Source organism: Adiantum capillus-veneris, chromosome 4, assembly GCF_014529385.1.
Source record: "Adiantum capillus-veneris isolate H3 chromosome 4, ASM1452938v2, whole genome shotgun sequence".
NCBI lineage: Eukaryota > Viridiplantae > Streptophyta > Polypodiopsida > Polypodiales > Pteridaceae > Adiantum > Adiantum capillus-veneris.
In genome coordinates, this window is record NC_140934.1 from 135,318,075 (window position 1) to 135,332,571 (window position 14,497).

At 42.9% G+C, this 14,497-nt stretch overlaps 1 protein-coding gene across 6 annotated transcripts in view; it reads right to left on the reverse strand.

The window, feature by feature from the left end:
* Positions 1 to 12,432, reverse strand: part of LOC147460022 (uncharacterized protein At4g08330, chloroplastic-like) — a 49,820-nt gene extending 37,388 nt beyond the window's left edge. Inside the window, exons 1-3 of one of the 6 annotated variants that reach the window (XM_086511175.1) lie at positions 12,121 to 12,432; positions 11,958 to 12,033; positions 11,781 to 11,863 (exon numbers count right to left, since the gene is read on the reverse strand). In XM_086511175.1, the coding sequence (XP_086367301.1) occupies positions 11,781 to 11,815 (35 nt within the window). In that variant the 5' untranslated portion in view covers positions 11,816 to 11,863; positions 11,958 to 12,033; positions 12,121 to 12,432. The remainder of the gene's footprint in view (positions 1 to 11,780; positions 11,864 to 11,957; positions 12,034 to 12,120) is intronic. The other 5 variants (XM_086511177.1, XM_086511174.1, XM_086511176.1 and 2 more) reach the window with 5 other exon arrangements.
* Positions 12,433 to 14,497: the final 2,065 nt, after the last annotated feature.

The window sequence follows — 14,497 nt, forward strand, 5'->3', positions numbered from 1 at the left end:
GTAGAAAGAAAAAGAGCAACCTAGAGAAAAAGGATGCACGACCCAAGCTTACTCCTAAGGAGAGAGCTCGCTTCATCAAAGAGGGGAAGAGCTTTGGATGCGGGGAACATGGACATATCTCCGCGAAGTGCCCTAAAAAGGCATAGAAAGAACAGAATGATAAAGACGACGACAAGCCTGAGAGTTCGAGAGCAGCTGATGAATGTGGTAGAAAAGGCAGATAGAAAAGCAGAACTAGTACCACATGGCGTGGGACCTGCACCGAATCTAATGAATGAAAGTACAAACTTTGCCGCTTTTGGGGCAAAGTGAAGGATCAGGAAGCTCTTTTGAAGGAGCCAAGGCCAACTTCTTCTCACTTGGAATTGGCGGCTCGATTTGGAATTACGCCCGACAGACTTACGCCACAGGCGGAGGTAGTTCGACTGGCACCCAGATGGGATGTTGCCATTACACCGAGCATTGGCAAACTTCGTTTGCAATGACAGGGGTGTTCAGGGCACGCGAGTGACGTTCTACTCAAGATCCCTTGGTACCACAAGAACTACGCCGTGGTTGACTACCGGGCCGAGAAAGCGACTTTGATAAATGAAGGGCTTAGAGATTGTACTTGATGAACTTCAGTTTCTTACTCATTCTTTTGGGAGAGAACTGAACGATGGATAAAGGTTGAATATGTTTTGACCTGATCAAAAGAACACCAGGATTTTTCTCCACACTCATGCCGATTGCTTTTCAGAGGGCCTGAAGATCAAACCATTGATCTGATACCTGGAAGCACGCCACCGAATCGGCCACCTTACCGTGTGAGCCGAGTACAGAATGAAAAGATTATGAGCCCAGTGAAAGACCTCTTGGAAAAGGGTCTTGTCCAGCCTAGTACTTCACCGTATTGCTCTCCAGTGTTGTTGGTTTTGAAGAAAGACGGATCTTGGAGAATGTGGATCGATTATAGCACTCTCAACAAAATCACCATCAAGAACAGATTTCCGATTCCTAGGATCGATGATATACTCAACAGGTTACAGGGATCCTCGTGCTTTAGCAGGATTGACTTGAAGAGTGGATATCATCAGATCACGATAGCACCGAGAGATGTCTACAAGACAGCTTTTCGAACGACTTTTGGGTTATTTGAGTTTTTGGTGATGCCTTTTGGCTTAACCAATGCTCCTGCGACATTTAACCGGATGATGGACAGGATTTTTCGAGAGTACGGGGTATTTGTTGGCACTTTCTTTGACGACATCATTGTTTTCTCCAAGAATGAGGCAAAACACAGAGATCATATGCTTCAACTCTTTCAGGCATTACGATATCACACGTTAGTGATTAATGCAAAGAAAAGTGAATTTTTCCTACCAGAGATACACTTTTTGGGACACATTGTGTCAACGCAACAGGAGTGCAAATGGACCCGGCCAAGATAGAGACTATCCGTGATTGGCCCAATTTGAGGAATGTCCATGAAGTTAGAAGCTTCTTGGGACTGTGTTCGTACTACAGGCGGTTCATACGAAAGTTTGCAGAGGTTGCTTCCCCTTTGCATACCTTGACTCAGAAAGGAGTACCTTTCTCGTGGGGACCCACAAAGGTGACTGTCTTTTGGACATTGAAAGAGAAATTGACTACGGGACCTATTTTGACTTTGCTAGACTTGCAGAAGTCATTTGAAGTATATTGTGATGCTTGTGGTCGTAGTCTGGGTGCGGTCTTGATGCAAGAAGGCCATGTCATAGCTTACGAGAGTCGTTTGTTCTCTAGGCCGGAGATGACAGCACAGATCTATGAGAAAGAGCTTTTGGCGGTTATCCACGCTCTTACTCAGTGGCGGCATTACCTACTCGGAGTGGATTTTATTGTCTTTATAGACCATCAGAGTTTGCGCTACTTCTTGTCACAGAAGGAGCTTTCGGAAAAGCAGATGCAGTGGGCGAACATCTTGTCACTGTTCCACTTCCAGATTGTCCATGTGCAAGGACAGAAGAATGTGGTGGCAGATGCTTTGTCTCGGAAACCGTTGGTTCTGGCTGTTTCCGCGATACATCATAGGAGCTTCGAGGATATGGTCGATCAGTATGCCACAGATACAGATTTTGCAGATATTTTCACACGGATACGGGATGGGGAGACAGTAGCTGGATATTCCCCTCGGGAAGGCTACATGATGAAAAAGACTATGTTGTGCGTTACACAGCAGTTGAGGGAAAAGGTTATGACTGAATGCCACTGTCCACTTTTACGGGTCACCGCGGCATTGCTACCACCATGAAAGGGGTAGAGAGATACTTCTTTTGGCCATGACTCAAACAGGACGTGGAAGAGTTGTGCGCAATATGCCAGAAGGTCAAGTTTGACAGGCATAAGGCACAGGGATTGTTAAAGCCTTTACCCATACCCACCCGCCCCTAGAAAAGTATTGAAATGGATTTCATTTTTGATCTCCCGAGAACGCAGAATGATCACGATGATTTTCCGATTACATGGCACATCTAAGACGATTATCTCCGAGAGAGACCCCAGATTTATGAGTTTGTTTTGGAAGGCAATTTGGGAGAACATTGACACGCAGTTGCAGTTCTCGTCATCGTTCCACTTTCAGACTGACGTGCAATTTGAGATTGCCAATTCAGTGATTTTAGATTTATTGAAGTCTTGTATCTCGGATCAGAAGACTCGATGGGAAAAGAACTTACCTTTGGTGGAATTTACCTACAATAACACGATACACTCTTCGATGGGGAAGACGCCATGTGAGATTGTTGAGTGTGCTGCGAAGGTTCCATCCTTCCTGAGCACGAAAGATTAGATATTTGAAGCAGATGAATATTCGCGAGATTTGGATACGGCTTTTGCCAAGGTTCACGAGACTTTGCAGGAGTCTCAAGAACGACAGAAAAAGGTAACGGATCGCCATCGTCGCGACTTGAAATTGAAGGAGGATGATTGGGTGCTCTTATGTTTTGAGAAGGCACGCCTACGAAAGAAAAAGGGAAAGGAGAGGCTTTTTCCAAAGCTTAGTATGCGATACTACGGACCTTTCCAGATCACTGACAAGATAAATGATGTCTCCTTCCGATTGAAACTGCCAGATACTTGGAGGATTCACAATGCATTGCATGTGAGTCTCTTGAAACCTGTTAAGGGTGATGTGCCTGATGATGGGGAGCCTGATGAGCAACCCGAAGTGGAAGAAAACGAGGAGATCCTTGTTCCTGAACAGATTTTGGCACATAATGATACGAAGAAAGGTAAAGTCCGAAGGCGGTTCTTGGTTTAGTTCAAGAACTTTCTTGCATTTGATGCGAAGTGGATGGAGGAGGAGGACCTAGCAGATACTCCTCGGATTGTGAAACTTTACCTCGATGTTTTGGTTTAGCATAGTCTACTCCAAACGAAACCCAGAAACTCAGCTTGGCCGAAGATCTAGTGCAGTGGGATGCACAAGAGGGGAGTTACTCCGCTCCTTTGTCAACAGATGCCTCGATTTTGATACTAAAGTCACTGATGTCTCTTTGAGCTTCAGGGATACTCAGAGCTGGCAGTATTCTGCTGGATGACTTTATGAAATGGAATTCTTGATAATGATACTGATTTGTTCTTGACTTCTTGTGAGTGCAGGAACTGATAGCCGAAATGACATGGTTGCAATAGGGGTTAGTCAATCGGACATCGATGAGGTCCCGATTGGACCTAGATGTGATTGCTAGCTACATTGCCGATAAATCATGGTCTAAGATCCGAATGAATGTTGAATGTCATGTGATGTCCTGTGATGTCTGGTGATGTCCTGTGATGTCGTGTGATGTGACTATCGATTTTGTACATGTGCTAGATGTGTGTTCCTAGTACGTAGGTACTAACAGTCAGTGTCTGCTAAGACGGTTTATGGCTTTTGTCGGTTTTGCAGGCGTAATCGCGGTCGATTACAATGCTTTCAAGAGGAGGGTATGTCACAAAGTGATGACGTGGCGGACAGCAGAAACCCAAATTTCTGCTAGAAACCCTAAAATTCCTGCAAACCCTAATTTCCGAAAATCACGGAGGCTTTTTTTTTTTTTAATTTGGAAAATGATGAGCGACGCGAATTTTGCTTTTTTTTTTTAAAAAAAAAAGAGAAAAGACTCTTTAGGAGAGAGAGAGAACTAATGCTTTTTATTTTAAAAGCTTTTGGGGCTCTACTTTTGGGCATCCCTTGTAACCTTTAAATTAGTGGTGAGGGCCTCACTTCTCAGAGCATCTGGACACAGAGTCTAAGAGTGAAACCCTAACCGCTCTCTTGTACTTTGATGATTGATTAATACAAAAAGAAATACCGAAACGGGCGCCAGTCTTTGGGGCCAATATCTCTAGGCACGGAACTCCGTCGGGCCAGTGCAAATCTATTGTGATCTGTGAATTGTTTTGAAGTGGTTATTTGGTGCTGTCGCGGTTGATTCTTGACTTGGAGTGTCTAAGTCTGTTATTACAAGGGCTGGCGATGGCAAAACTGAAAACGCTAGGCTTGGGGAGGGAGGTCGCCAAGGCTCGCGGGTGCTGAGGGTACTGCAGGTTCTTGCCGAGAAGATGCCTGTTGAGCATGTGCTCCTGCTGCCTCTTCTGCCAGAAAGTGCTAACTTGGGTTTGCTTATATATTTTCTTAGCAAAATTGCCCTACCTAGTTTTGTTGGAAAGTCACTTAAAAATAATAAGTGAAAAATACCAAAAATAGGAAAAATAGGCTAAATTCACTAGAAAATTCCCCTAATTGAATCTGATGGATTCTGAAGGGAATATTGATGATCATGCTATGTGCAACCGGAGGATATGCATCTATGCTAAGTGACTGGGCATGCACGGTCTACGAATAGACTCACAAAAGTGCCATATCACTTCTAATCTAGACTAAATGGACTGACTGAACCTTGATCATGCTATAGCTTGTCCACGGACACATAGGGTTGGATGTGTCACGTGACACACACTTTTACTTCCGGATTGTTCATATGCAGGGTTAGAAGAAATTGGTGGCAGATACTTTGTCCCGGAAGCCGTTGGTTCTAGCTATTTCCGCAATACATCATAGAAGCTTCGAGGATATGGTCGATCAGTACGCCAAAAATATAGATTTTTGTAGATGTATTCAATTGAATACAGAATGGGGAGGTAGTAGCGGAATATTCCATTCGGAATGGCTACTTGATGAAGAACACGATGTTGTGCGTCACACAACCGTTGAGAGAAACGGTTTTAACCGAATGCCACTGTCCACCTTTTACGGGTCACCGCGGCATTGTTACCACCTTGAAAGGTGTGGAGAGATACTTTTGTATGGCCATGACTCAAGAAGGATGTGGACGATTTTGTACACAGTTGCTTGGTATGCCAAAAGGTCAAGTCTTGACAGGCATAAAGCACAGGGATTGTTACAACCTTTACCCATACCCACCCATAAAGCATAGGGATTGTTACAAGCTTTACCCATACCCACCCGCCCCTGGAAAAGTATTGCAATGGATTTCATTTTTAATCTCCCAAAAACAAAGCGTGGGCACAACTGTTTATGCCCAGATCTTCAGATTACATGGCATGTCTGAGACGATTGTCTCCGACAGAGACCCCAGATTCACGAGTTTGTTTTAACAGGCTATGTGGGAGAAAATTGGCACACGGTTGCAGTTCTCGTCATCGTTCCACCCGCAGACTGACGGGCAATCAGAGATTGTTACTTCAGTGGTACTTGATTTGTTGAAGTCTTCTTCTTTGAATCCCAAGACTTCATGGGAAAAGGGTTTTTACCTTTGGTGGAATATGCCTACGGAAACACGATTAACTCTTTGATGGGGAAGGTGCCATTTGAGAGTATTGAATTTGCTACGAAGGTTCCACCCTTCCTTAGCACGAAAGATAAGATTTTTTTTTCTTTGAAGCCGACCAATTCACGAGGGACTTGGACCTGGTCCTGAAGGCTTTGGAGCAAATCGACATCGGGGCGATTTGAAATTGAAGGAGAACGATTGGGTGCTCTTACATTTTGAGAAGGCACGCCAGAGAAAGAAAAAGGGAAAAGAGAGGTTTTTTCCAAAGCTTAGTATGCGATACTACTGACCTTTCCAGATTTCCGAAAAGATAAATGACGTCTCCTTTGGACAGAAGCTGCCCGAAACTTGGAGAATTCACAATGCTTTTCATGTGAGTCTCTTGAAGCCTTGTAGAGGTGATGTGCCCGATGATGGGGAGCCAGATGAGCAACCCCGAATTGGAGGGAAACGAACAGATACTCGTTCCAAAACCATTATTGGCACAAAAAGATAGAAAGATAAAAGGTAAAGCAATAAGACGGTTCTTGATTAAATTCAAGACCGCCTCCGCATTGGATGCGAAGTGCATGGAGGAGGAGGACCTTGCAGATACTCCTCGGATTGTGAATCTTTACCTCGAAGCATTTGGTTTAGCATAGTCTATTCTAAATGGAACCCCGAACTCAGCTTGGGCAGAATCTGATGCAGTGGGTATACGCAAGAGGGGAGTCGCTCTGCTCCTTTGTTAACAGATTGCCTCGATTTTGATACTAAAGTCACTGATGTCTCTTTTGAGTTTCAGGGATACTGTGAGCTAACAGTATTCTGCTGAATGACTTTATGAACTGGAATTCCTTAACATGATACTGACTTGTTCTTGACTTGTTTAAGTGCAAGAACTGATAGACGCAATGACTGCAACATTTCGGCCTGAAAGATCTCGATAGACATGGTTGCAATAAGGATTAGTCAATCGGGCATCTATGAGATCCTGAGTGGATCTAGATGCGATTGCTAAATACATTGCAGATTAATCATGGTCTGAGATCCAAATGAATTTGTGAATGTGATTTGTCATGTGATATCAAGTGATGTCATGTGACCTCGTGTGATGTGACTGTCGATTGGTACATGTGCTAGATGTCTGTTCCAGTGCGTCGGTACGAACAGTCAATGTTTGCTAAGATATGGCCTCTGTCTGTTTTGCAGGCGTAATCAAGGGCGATTACAATGCTTTCAAGAGGGGGGTATGCCACAAATCAATGACGTAGCAACAAATCAGTGGTATCAGGCATGGCCCTAGACATGGGGAGAGCAGAGCAAAGCACACACACACCTTCTCCCTAGCTGGCTGGTCCCGAACTTTCCGCTCAATGCTGACGTGGCACTGTCGTACGGACTGTCGGGAATTTGCGGCGCTGGATGCGGCAGCAAGACCGACGTGGCAGCTGTTTTCTGGATTCTGAAGGATCTTGAGCATTCCGCTCCTTGGATTCTCTAGGTTCTTGAGCATCATGCTCTTGTGCCTTCTCAGAGAATCCCAATTCTTGTGTTGACTTCTTGCAGAGAGAAAAAAAAATTCCAACTCTGCAAGCTTTTCCTGCGAGACTTAGGTTTCCGCCTGCTTACTTCTCTCTTGGCTTGTCATGGCTTCTTCCCATATCTTTCCAGAATCGTCCTCTTTTACAGAGAAAGAGAGGAGACCATGCTCTGATACCACTGTCACAAACGGGAGCGCATAGCCATATAAAATAGACTCGGATAAATAGAATTTATCACTTATTACTAAAGCAAGAGGATATAGAGAGAAATAGATAGAGAGAGAGTGTGTGAGAAGATCAACATAGTACTGGGGACCAGAAGATGGGCTGGTCCCCCCCCCCCCCCCCCCTAATAGTATCTTGATTACTGAGGAGAAGTCTATACAAGCACTTGAACCGAACATACTACCACGTTCGTTCTAGCATAAGATTTGATGGTTCTCGGAAGCCAGCTCCAGCTTCCTATTCCTAGGGCAAAACCCTATTCCAAGGAACTTCCGTTCCTTATTCCAAATCCTCGAGAACCAAGGTTCTCGCCTCTGGATCTCACCTTCCAGACTCAAGGCCTGAATCCCTACAACTCATTTCCGACTCTGTTTCCAGAGTCCTCTTCCCGCAGAACAACTCTGCTTTCCCGGACACGGAGTCCTTACTTGGAAATCTCAACTTCCGGATCACAACTTGAGAGACTACCTCTCTCCGATCCGTGGATCTACTTCCCAAACTCGGGTACGAAACCCTTGGGTTGATCTGGCTCTAATTCCTCAGAGCGCTTTCTCTGCTCCTACTTCCTCAGTAAGAGAAAGTACACCTGCAAACAAATACTTAGAGATCATAACATGAAAATCGTTACCTTCAAAGTCTCGACGCTCAAAACGCAACTCGGCTCTCAAAAAGCAATTTCCCGAAAGAGATTTCTACATAGAAAATCCTCTCTTCCAATCCTACACACAAAAGAGGTGTGTTCTCAGGTTCCTTCTCGTAAATCAGCCCCGTCTACGACGTTTATGGGCTGAAAACAGAGAAAAACAGCAGCTTGTCACGATGGAAACACGCTCCGTAGGCACTTCTTCGCGAGGGAACTTACGCACTAGGTCCTGGCGACATCTGGTACACTTGGGACAGCCATGGGAATCACCGGCAACGTCTTCTTTGCGGATGAAATCTGCAGCAACATCTTCTTCTTGCAAAAACTGATCTTCCCCTCTGAGAAAGGGAGTGTGATGCTTTTATAGCTCCCTAGCCACGGCAAAGATAGCAGAGCATTGGCTGCTCGCATAGAGATCGCGGCCGTTTTTCTTTTTTTTCTTTTTTTCTTTTTTTTTGGGGCGATGTTTTGTCAAAAAAGAGAGAAAAATCGTTGGCTGGTTTTTTACTGCTTTATTTAATCATAGGCTGCCCACTTATTAAGTGGGCGACCGGTCACCTTTAAAAATGGTGTGAATCTGCCCAAAAACTCAATAAAACCTTACAAGTTAAAAACAATGCTTTCACAACACTTCCCAGGCATCCCTGGATGCAATCACATGCAGAGTTGCAATGCAGACATAGACTTCCTCGCGGGAAAGCATCTGCTTTCCCGAAAAGCAATCCCGCTTTCTCAAAAAGCAAATGTTTTTCCTCAAAGTTTCCTCTGAACCCATCTTCATTCAAGTGCTTGCTTTTCCTTGTGATAATTCCAACACAGTTCGGAATTTCCTCCAGACTATGGATATTCCCTTTCCGATGCACCCGTCACCCACCTTGTGACGCATCAAGAATACCCATCACCTAGTCCTTTCCTACCGAACTTACAGTACAATCTCCTTCACGATGCTCTATGTCACCCATCCTATGACGCATAAGAGATGTCCGTTCCGGGATGGTCAGATACTTCTTCCCAATGCTCCTTGTCACCCATCCGATGTGACGCATCAAAAGTACCCGTTCCTGGTGGCCTTACAGATATTCCCGTTCACAGTGCTCCCGTCATTACTCCGAACGACGCACTAGGAATACTTTGTACTCGGATGTCTCTAGGGAGCAAAACCCTCTCACTTAAAATTTCAATAATTCATTTAGAATTATTTTTCTTGGTGTCCCAAGCGAGAAAACCCTCTTCACTTATAAATCCAACAATTCATTTAGAATTATTTTTCTGTCAGATAAAGCCAATTTAGCAACACAATTAGTTCAACCAAATACATTTTCAGCCATAAGCGAAAATTGCTTGAAGCACATAAACACTTGGGACTTTGCCTTGAGAGGATACACGTAATCATCAATAAAGATCACCAATTCCAACAGATAAAGTACGCAGGATCACAACCATCACTACAGAACCTACAATTTGCAAGTAACCTGCACAGGACCATCTCGACGAAACTTAGAACACGACATTTTGCCGAAAATACACTCTTCACATACATGTTCCAATGATATCTCAAGAGGGGGCAATGAAACAACCATATCATATTTCTGCAATCATAGCAAACAGTCAAAATCCAAATGACCATCATTTCAGAATCCTTCGGTAACTTTAGGTATACCCACATCCCCTCTTGGAGGTCTTGAGGTTGTCGATGCTACTTAGCACAAAAGATAGCCTAATCTTGGGTGGTTTTATGCCTTCCTTAGCGATCACGAGCATTTCCAACATGCCTGGCAAGAAATCCATTACAGGTTGCATCTTAATGCATTTGAGTCCAATGGTTTGAGCTCATAACTCTACATGGCATGAACAGGATATAGCCGGTAGCCCAAGTGCTTAGTACTATGAACTATTATAACGTTTCCAATCAGATTGACAACAAGAGACATGCACGAAGCATGTCCTCCATTGTTTGGTTAGTGTGTTTGGTCTGTCCATCAATTTCAAGATAATCCAAGGATGACGTGCACAAATAGGTCTCTAATTTTTGGGAGACCGTATACCATAAATTACAAGTGAATCTCGAATCACGGTCTTTAACAATTTTCATGGGCAAGCAATAGCATTTATTTAAGTACTCCACAAAGAGGTGAACTAACTCAAAGTGCGAGTAGGAATAAAACGTGCCAATGATCTTTGTGAGTCAATCAACAACGGCCCAAATGGAATCATGACCACGGTTGGTCAGAGCAAACCTACTACAAATTCCCTAGAAATGGTAATCCATTTCTTGTTGCCACTTGAATCTGAATTGGTTCTTGATCAAAGGGTCAGATAGTCTCCAAAGGCTTCTTATTTTGATTCTGTAGAAGCATCGACCTGATTTAGGTGCTACTTGAGAATCAATAAGCTCGTTGAAGTGTCGTTTGTAACCGAGGAGGACAACAATTCAAAGTAAGGGAAGAAGTGTTACTTTCCCAAACATCAGGATAGACACCCAAGCAATGTCCCGCTGTCACCTCTTAAGTGAGTCCTATAAATAGGTTGTGGTCTCATTTGTGGGACATCTTGTGTGATCACTATTTTGGACACTAGGCCTTTTTCAGCTCTACCCACACAAACGCATCGGTGTGGGCTTTGGTGGTATGGGACACTTGTCCTTGTGGTAAAGGCTAGCCCATTCGCTGCAAGCTCCCAGATTCGGGAATGATCCGTTATTGGTTCTATGGCTAGGAGGTGAGCCTCACGTTCACTCTCTAGACTAATCAATGTGTATGGCTTCTGTCATGTGATGTGTGCAGGTTGGATCTTGGCAAGGAACTCACATCATCCTTGCTTTTAAAGGGAAGCTTTTCTCAATAGGAAGGCAAATTAATCCGCTTCAAAGCTGAAATGTGTATAGAAGCAATTGTTTATACAAGGAGCACACAAGACTATGCATATTAACATAGAAACGCGTTTCATAGGTCTGAAATCCTGAAACCCAAAAGAAAAAAAAATCAAAGCAACCGTAAAATGAGGCAAAAGAAAAAAAAAAAAACCTAGTTTGAAAACCCCAAAACAATCTAGCTTTCAACACTGATTCAAAGTATGGCATTACGTTTAGGCTATTTGTTGAAGTGAATGGCCGATCTTTAATATCAATACTTCAAACCTAAATGTGATATCAGGTTGAGTATTGATTGAATGACGATACACCGGTTGACACAACTTAAAAAGTTGATAGGTATCATCCATACAAGAACACATTGGCTGGTAGCAGCTCCTACCCCTCCTCTCTCCGCATATAGGCATATACATGTATGTGTCTGCTGATATCCAACACGTAAACGAATATCTGCATACATGTAGTATATGTATGTATATACTTACGTACACACACATAGCTTTGGGCACATACGCATGCATACATGTATGTATGCGATTATAATAATCAATGCTTAAATATACATATGGACATGGGCATGCGCATATCCGTATGACATGCATGTCTATATGCGTACAGACATTCCACAATCCAAATGCAAACATTTCTTTTACAAAATTCTCTGCTTGCTAAAATACGCAAAGAAAACCACTCTAATTTTGCTCAGGTAACCCAGATGATACCTGTAAAGCACATCCCTCTCACAAGGTTCTGCCATAGACTGAGATGATCCAGAGATCTCAGAAAAGCACAGATTGGTTCAAAGCTGAAACAATCACATCAAGTTAAGATCAAAGCTTTCACAACAGAAATATGCAAAATGAAGACAAAAGTAAGTTAGCATGGTAACTGACACTCACGATGAGAAACAAGATATTAGGAGCCAACCTTTTGTGTGCAGGTTCGATGCAAGCCTCAGCAATTTTTCACGATAATCTGTGTAATGATCAAATTTGATCACTGCCTGGTGATTTTCTGCAGTGTTCCCATCAAGCATTAGGGTTAACAAAAATAGTCAGATACCTTGATTACGCTTCTTCAGGATAATGTTGTTGTTGCTGGCGCGGCTCGATCTTCTGTGTGTGTGTGTGTGTGTGTGTGTGTGTGTGTGTGTGTGTGTGTGTGTGTGTGTGGAGAGAGAGAGAGAGAGAGAGAGAGAGACGTTTGAGTGTGTTAGGCAGACGTGTGAGATAGCTAAATGCAGAGAGAGAGAGAGAGAGAGAGAGAGAGAGAGAGAGAGAGAGATTTTGTGTGTGTGTGTGTGTGTGTGTGTGTGTGTACACGCGTTTGTGCTTGTGTGAGCAGTGGGACTAGAGGCACGAAGGGCTTTGTGCTGTCTTGTTGTTGCTGTCTGTGCTGTTGTTTTCTGCAAAATTTTAAAATTGATAACTGCTTTACTTTTGGTGCTCCGATCGCCTTCAACGGTCAAACTTAAAGCATGATGCAATACGGGTGTTTGGGAAATAATCATTTTTCAAGCAACACACAATTCCTAACTAGCCTATAATTTTGAACAAAATGTGCCTGAAGCGTTACAAGGTGGGGATAACAAAATGAAAATCAAAATGCACATTTTCATGGATGTTTGTTGTGGCAAGCTCGTAAGACTAGACTATACGAGCGAGAGAGAGAGAGAGAGAGAGAGAGAGAGAGAGAGATAGATCGTTCTTACCTCGAGTGTTTGTCATGTTGCAAACGCTACTTGTCTTCTCGAACAAGGTGAAAATTGAAGCTTCGCTTCACGTTGGCCTGCCAATAATTATTATGAGTTAACAATGCTCCTACATCCAAATCTCCCTCAATTTCTTACTAATACAGCAGAAATAGTGTGATGGATAGAGCGAACTAACTAATGCTCAAAATGTTAGGCTTCAAGACCATATTTGAGTATTGCAGAGCGTAATGCAAACGACAAGAAAGTTAAACTTGTTACCAAAAAGAACAATGCTCAAGGAAGGTCCACAAATTGGAGAGCATAGAAAATGTGTCCATAAAGTACCAGTAGATGAAACCAAGAAAGGCAAGCAAGTACATGCATGAAGCAGGTTAAACGAACATGCAAGCAAAACTTAAGTCAAGACCAAGTCAAGAAGATGTGAGTAGCCACTTACAATATACTAGTGTGTGACCCACGCATTGTTGCGACTAAGAAGAAGCAATTGTGGCAGTCTCCTCTCTCACCTTCCCCCAAGGTGGAAACATGTGCAAACATTTTCTATGCATCAATAAGGTAGTGCCAAATATTCTTGGATGCATAAGATAGTCCTCCAGGGAACTCTAGCTAACTATCAATAGTGACATCTTGTGTAGAACAATGGAAAAGACTTAAATGTAATACATTTTTTTCCTCGTACTATGACCTAATTGTTTTAGGATCTATAGATACGATGTATAATCTTGGTATACGTGGTGTATAATTTATGAGGATATGTAGACTTGCATAATCCAAGAAATTCCCTTTGCTACAATCAAAAATCAGATGCATGACTCTCTCTCTCTCTCTCTCTCTCTCTCTCTCTCTCTCTCTCTCTCTCTCACACACACACACACACACACACACACACACACACACACACACACACAAAGCGGAAGGGGATGTTCACATACTACATTGTTCTTTACAAAGGAAGACACGTAGTTGTATAATGCATCATTAAGAATTTTTTCTAACCACATTTTGAAGTAATTATACCCTGAAGATGCCTTCTAACCTAGCTCTGTTCACTTATGTGCTTGGCTAGGTGGTGGACATATTTGATGCATTATGTGTGTGCATTGTAGGAGGCTTTGTTAATGCCATGGATAGGCCCAGACTGATCTTATTTCTCTACTTGTCGTTGTTTGAGAAAAAAAAGACATTCATTCTTTCTTGATCACTTTGTATTAACAAAAGTAAAAGGGAATGTTTTCATAATTGCTCTTCAATTATAGCTTGAACTTAAACACAATGCAACCCCAAGTCATTACTACACTCAAACTTGGTCTACTTATATCAACATAGACTAACATAATACTCACAAATCTCCCCATTTCTACCATACCCCACTCACTCTTGCCACGATCCATTATAACATCATCTTTACCCTTACAAAATTCTACATTTGAGGATCCCAAAAACCATAGAGTTAACCACATGTAAAAGATTATAAGGAGCTTGGTCTACTAACATAGCTAGGTGAACATGAAGATTGAGAGTGAGGGACAGCAAGCATTTATGATTTTCAACATTGACACTTTACTCTCTTTTCTCCTCTCTCTATGTATATGTGAGCATGCACACACATATATAACTAGTGTGTGACCTGCGTGTTGCTGCGGCCAAGAAAAACATGGCCATTGGATCACGCACAGACACACACATTTGTAGGTGTGGATAAGTGTCTGTATGCACACGAGTGGA